Below are 6,277 nucleotides of genomic sequence, written 5' to 3' on the forward strand. Positions count from 1 at the left end.
TGGTTACAAGCAGGCGTTTTCCAGTCCTCTTCACAAAAACCAGTAACCGCGGCCGAGCCGCGCTGCCCGGCCGCGGCAGCCCACGTGACCCCGCGGGACCCGCGCGCGGGGGGCGGGGCCAGCGCTGCCGCCGCGCTGGGGGCGGGCACCGGGCGGCCCCGCCCCGCGGCCCCGCCCCGCGGCCCCGCCCCGCGGCCCCGCCCCGCGGCCCCGCCCCGCCCCCGTGGCCGCCTCCCGGCCCGGCAGAGGCGCCGGCGGTGCCGGCCATGGCGGGGCGGCTGTGGCGGCTCTGCAACCTCCTCATGGCCGCCTTCTTCGGGCTGGCGGCCGCCGTGCAGGTGAGGCCGGGGCCGGCGGGCGGTCCCGCTCCGCTCCGCACCGTCCCCCCCCCCCGCGGAGCGTGGCCCCGGGCGGGGCGGCGGCTGCAGGGTCTCAGTGCCCGCCTCCCCGCTGCAGGTGAACGACCCCGACGCCGCGCTGTGGACCGTGAGTACGGGCCGCCCTTCCCACCGGGCAGCCGGAGCGGGGCGGGCGCCGGGGGCGGCCCTTCTGCTGCGGCTCCGCCTGCCGGCGCCGCCCCGGGGCTCGCCGGTGGCCCCGGCCCCGCTGCGCTGAGCCCATCCGCCCGGGGCCGCCGGAGGAAGCCCGCTCCCTGCTTTTAGCTGAGGAGCAAGCAGCCGCCGGGAAAACACTCTCTCCGCTGCAGCGACGGCTGAAATCCCACCGTGCTTCCAGGATCTTCCTTCTTGCACCCCGGATTTGCGCCTGCCCCTGCGAAGCGTTGTTTCCCGGTGTAGAACACGTCGAACGGCTCTCGTTCCCCCTGCCCTGCGCCCGACACCCCCGGCCGGGCGGTCTGCCTCCATTGCCACCTCCGCTTGCCCTGAGCCACCGGCTTGCCGGCCGCGTGCCACCGCTCAGCTCGGCGGGGCTTCCGCCGGGTCGAGGGGAAGTACGGGGAAAAGCCCTCTGCCCGCTTCGCCTGCCCTCTCCCGGGCACATGAAGAGCCCGGTGGCCCCGGCCCGTGGTGCACAGGGCTCGGAGCTGAAGGGCACGGGGAAGACATGCCCGTAGGTGGCGGGAGCTGCAGGGTGGGCACGGTCTGTGCCCCGCACGATGTGCAGGGATGTGCGGGGGGACACCCCGCTTGCGGGTGAGCTCAGGTGGCAGCGGCAGGGCCGGGCTGCGGCTGCAAAGGTGCTCCTGCTACCCGGGGAGACACCCCGCGCAGGCGGAGGGTGCGGGGGTCCGAGCGAGGTTCCCGTCGGGGCTCCCGCTGGGGGATAAACGCAGCGCAGGGGCGCTGCAGCGGGCTGGCTGGGCAGCGAGGGCTCCAGTGACCCAGCAGCTGCGGAACGAGGGCTGGCACTCAGTTGATGGTCCAGGATTTTGGGCGGTGATGGTGAAGATGTGCACCAGCAGTGCCATGGCATGCCTGGGGGGGAGGGATTGGCAGCTGTTCTGCACATCTGGCAAACTGCCGGGAAGGCAGGAAGCGCTGATGTGGGTGGTGCTTCTGCTTCCTTTACCTTGCTACGTTTTGCTACAGAGTAGATGTGTGTTTCATTAACAGGTTGTCTACCTAGTGCCAGCTGCCTTGACGCTGCTTGTGGGCATTAACCCTTCAGTAACAGGTATGATAGTGGAATGCAAAACAGATTCTCTGCTCAAATTTCGCCTCCGAAAGGTCTGTAAAGATCAGGCTGCGTGGAAACACGTCCTACTACCTTTTGAGGGCAAAAAGCTGTGGGACCTGCTTTCACAAAAGGTGGCCATTGGTTTGGTGCTTGTGGTTGGATGTGCTGCAGGTGAGCGCAGGAGCCCTGCGTAAAGGTCTCCTGCTGGGTTGGTCTTACCTTTGCACCTCAATTCCAGCACTTCAAGGCTGAGTGGAGCACAAGCCTGGGAGCATGCTCTGAGCCTGGCTCTGATGTTGACGTTGGCACATTAATTCACCTTGTTTCCTTGTTGTAAATCTGCCTTTTGCTTATCTACCTCAAAGAAGAGCAGTTGAGCTCTACACAGTCCTTTGAAAGAGCTAAAAGTCTTGTTCAGTATCAAGCGTTCCAGCTGCCCCACAGAGAGCATGGGCAGTGATGGGCATGCGTAGAGCAGCGGCCGAGTTTCTGGGGGCATACACAAAGGGGACTAATGCCACACAACAGGTTGAGAGAATCACTCAGATCAGATTTGGTCCAGGACTCCAGAAAATAGTTCATTTTTTGTATGTTCATCCAGCAGAAATAATTTTAAAATAACGATTTTATATACACCAAGTGACTGTATCTTTTCTGAAAGAATACTTACTCTGAATAAACTAAAACCACACTTAGGCCAAAAAAGAACATCTCCAAGAGTGTGTGCTGTTGTCCCAAATCACACCATTGCAGTCTCTCGGCATTCTGGCTACCTGAAGCATATAAAGCAGCAGCATGCATGAAGGCAAAGCCTGTGGGGGTTGTTTGGCTGGGGTTTTGAACGTGCCAGGCGAGGGGTTTTTGTGTGACAGGTGTAGCTTCAACATAATGGCATCCGGCTGGTCAGGAGGATCTGTGTGCTAAAGTAGGCTTTTGTTAATGGTGCCAAGATCTGTGGAAAATAAAAACTGAAATAGCACAAGTGTTGTATAACTGGACATGTCTGTAAATCCACCGAGGGATATTTGCCACTCACGTCCGTGGCAGACCCAGGTTCTGCCTCTGCTGAGGTGCAGTAAGTTCAGCCCAATGGGGAGTCGATTACAACTCTGGGTCACGCTGAGCTCTTTAATTTTGGCAGCCCAGCATCTTTAATGCTTGCCTGGAGGGGTCAGTGCCCAGAAAAGACTGCTTTTGATTTTATGGCTTTTGCTGTTAACATTGCTGAGATTGGTGAGAACTGCCCGTGTCGTTTGCTCATCTCTCCCCCACGAGACCTTGGGAACGGACATGGAAAACCACAAGAATCTATGGGCCCATTCAGGTATTTCACATCATCCGTGTTTCTCTGTTTGAAAAAAACAGTCCCCAGGCAGACATGTCCTCAGCGTGGCTCATCATCACGGCCAAATCTCAGGCTCACGGGGGAGTGTGAGGGCAGGTCCCTGCCACACGGTGGTTGCTCCATGGTGACGGCTGGCTGGGAGCTGGGGCACGCACCCCCAGGCCCCGCTGGTCTGGGGTCATGCTGAGCGCCTGGTTATGGCCGTGAGCTCCAGAAAGGCTCTTCTCCTGCTGAAGAGAACTTCCATTTGTAATCCGCCTTATGATATTTTTTTTCCACGCACGTTGAATGCTGGAGCCCGGTTTGTTTGCTGGAGAGAACAGGAAACTTTTCATGGAGGTGCTGCTGCCAAGAAGTTGCATTCCTAGGAAAGCAACTCCCAAGGCCACTAGTGTTTATTTTCAACAGCACTTTTTAGCAGCTTTCCGTGGTCATAAAGATGCTGGTATTAATTCCATCTTCCTGCCTAAGGTGCGTGTGATTGCTGGAGGCATCTTTTGTAGTGGCTCAGTCACTTTTTGATTTATAGGGTGTACCTCATGCTGCATTGCAGTTGCTGGCAATCTACTTTTTTCCTCAGATTATGGTGTTTGGAGGAGCCTCTGTGACCTTCATGCTGCTGGTTGTATGGTTGGGACCATTGCTTTGGCTTGCTCTTTGTTTGCCTACGCTCAAGGAAACATTTTGCACGAAGAGGAAGGCAGGTAAGCTGTGATTTTTTTTTTTTTTTTTTTTTTTTTTTTTCCCCTGCACGAATTCAGCACACCAGGCCATCTCCTTCTGATGGTCACCTTGCTAAACTTTCTTTGCTGAGCTGCTGCAGTGAGTGCTATTGGTCCAGGGAAGTCAAACCAAGGAGGGACCATAGTGCTCCAAACCAGCAATTTGTTGGACAAGAAGAGGGAACAGTTGTGATTGCTTGCCTGATGTGGCAGTTCGATTTAAATGGGGACAGTTCTGGCTTCCCAAGACCAGGGCACAAGCTTTGTGTTCTATTGCTGGAGATGTAGGCATTAATGTTTAAAAAACTCTTGAGGTGATGCCATACGCCTGTTTATTTGGCACAGGCAGCCGAGTGCTCGGAACTGCTGGGGACTGAGGGGGAAGGAGGATTCCTCGCCTGGACATTTAGCTCTTGCTTGAACTAGGTGCTTGCTGGGAATTGAGGGGAAGCTCTGGCAGCTACTGCGGCTGGTTATGGTCTGGAACATGGGGATGCTGCTTTGCTCTGTGCTAAGGAGGGAAACAAGCTGTGGAATGTAAGTTGAGCAGTGGAACAAAAAGTGGAAGCAGGAGTTTCTGCAGCTGTATAGCTGGATCCCGTGTGTGTGTGTGGATTTGTGGTGGGAGGCAAAGCTACTCCATGTAAATACGTTTAGAATTATAATCCTAGCAAAATACATTGAACTTCTCCAAAAGGAGGCAGTGCATACTTACACTGATGTTCTGGAGGGAAAACTTGCCATTTTTAAAGGTAAATATCTGTTTGTATTATTTTCTGATCTGTTTTTTTGTTTGGCTTTTTACTTTTTAGAGAGTTGTCTGGTCTGGTGATTATTATAATATGGATGAGTCTTTGTCGCAGTTCAGCAAAGTAAGTATTGTTTCTTTTTTTTTTTTTTTTAATCCATTCATGTGTTCACATTTAGCAACTAGCTTCCTGAAAACACAACTTGATTTTGGCTGCTTGTTTTTCTGCTTCACGTCACTCTCTGAACCTTTTCAGGTACCTAAGCACCAGTAGCTGGTGCAACAGCCTGTAAGATCTTGCACAGGTGAAGGTCTGTGGGGGGACAGTAAAGCTACATGGAACATTTTCTCTGCTCATCCTGCCGTAACAGGCAGGCAGTGTTCTCCCTTTGCACAAGGACAGGGTGCTCCTTCTGTGGAACAGGATACGGAACGTTGGCCACAACTCTTAATGAACTGCAAAGCCATTTCTGCCATTGCTCCCAACTTACAGAACTTTCCAGGGAAGGTCTCTGCACTGGTGTCCGCTGCTTCCACCGGAGCAGGCAGGAGAGGCAGGCAGAGCTGGCAGAAGGCTCTGGGTGGGTGCCTGGCTGCAGAGGCTCCACACTTTAGAGGAGCCACACTCCAGCCTCTTCAGAGGACCGTGCTATGGCCATTTTGCTAAATTGCTGTTAGCTGGGAGCATAAAGAATCCCAATCTGTCAAAGAGTACCCTTGTGCTGGGAAAACATGTCACAGATGCTCTGGGCAAGCAGGGTGCTTTTTAGGTAGCCTGAGGTTGCGGAACAACTTTTTCTGATAGCACGTGGTGCCTCTCCAGTAAAGGATTCTGCTGATACATCCACAGGAGCTACATCAAAGTAGCCAAAAGCTCTCTGCTGTGTTTGCAACTGCAGACAGGTATGAATGTTTCGTAGCAGTCTGATTTGAAGTAGCTCTGTTGCGTTTGCTTCTTTATAGGAGTCCCCTGGGTGGAGTTCGCTTGATTGTTGCAATCGTGGTCGCCCTCTTCCCGTTTATTTCGTGGCTGTACATTTATGTGAACAAAGAGATGAGAGCATCGTGGCCAACCCACTGTAAAACGGTGATTTAATTGGGTGGGAGAAAGTAGAGAATAAATATTCTGACCTTACTTGCCTTTGCTTTTGGTTCTTAATGAAAGGTTACTACCAATTTGGTAAGACCCAGGAATGCCTGGCTGCTTCCAGCAGTGCGGTTTGAGATTTGTTAAAAACTTGAGGAACACTGTCAAATATGAGTCTGTTGTTCAGCTGGCTTCTTCAGACATTTTCCAAGCACTGTTCATCTACTGTGTGTTCTAATGGTATAGTCAAGATATCCTGGCATCCCTGGATCACTCTCCAACCACCTCGCACTTTTGGAAAATCTACTGTTCTGTAACATAAGGGAAAAGTAAAGCAAACACTTTGTTTCAATAAACGACTATTTACACTCATAAAAATTCCAGATATCTGCCTGGATAGTCCATTGAGATACTGAAAAATTGAGCAGTCTGTGTTTCTGTTCCTATGCTAAAATCATATGTAGAATATAACTGAAGAAACATTTTTGCTATTATCTTTAACTGAAAATTACTGGTTTTACAGAGTAATAAATACTATTTTTCTAAAGACAATTCACTGAAAGCTTCCGTATCTTTATTTTCTGTGAGGTGTGTACTCAGGACTGCCACCAGCAAACGTGGTCGCTGCTACAACTCTCCTTCTCGTAATTTCTGTTCCTGGAAAGCAGAACCCACACGGCAGCCCAGCAACAGTAAGCATGTTCCACTGCTGCTAATTCTGGAGAAGGAAGCAGGTG

General features: G+C 52.9%; 1 protein-coding gene across 1 annotated transcript; it reads left to right on the top strand.

Annotated features, from left to right (window-relative positions):
• The first annotated feature begins 266 nt into the window (after nt 1-266).
• Nucleotides 267-6,011, top strand: TMEM220 (transmembrane protein 220). Its single transcript, XM_086623976.1, has 6 exons — nt 267-338; nt 457-486; nt 1,575-1,635; nt 3,564-3,687; nt 4,518-4,577; nt 5,417-6,011. Exons 1-6 carry the CDS (start codon nt 267-269, stop codon nt 5,547-5,549), a joined length of 480 nt encoding a protein of 159 aa, XP_086480102.1. The 3' UTR covers nt 5,550-6,011.
• Nucleotides 6,012-6,277: the final 266 nt, after the last annotated feature.

The sequence above is a fragment of the Tauraco erythrolophus genome, chromosome 20 (assembly GCF_009769465.1).
Source record: "Tauraco erythrolophus isolate bTauEry1 chromosome 20, bTauEry1.pri, whole genome shotgun sequence".
NCBI lineage: Eukaryota > Metazoa > Chordata > Aves > Musophagiformes > Musophagidae > Tauraco > Tauraco erythrolophus.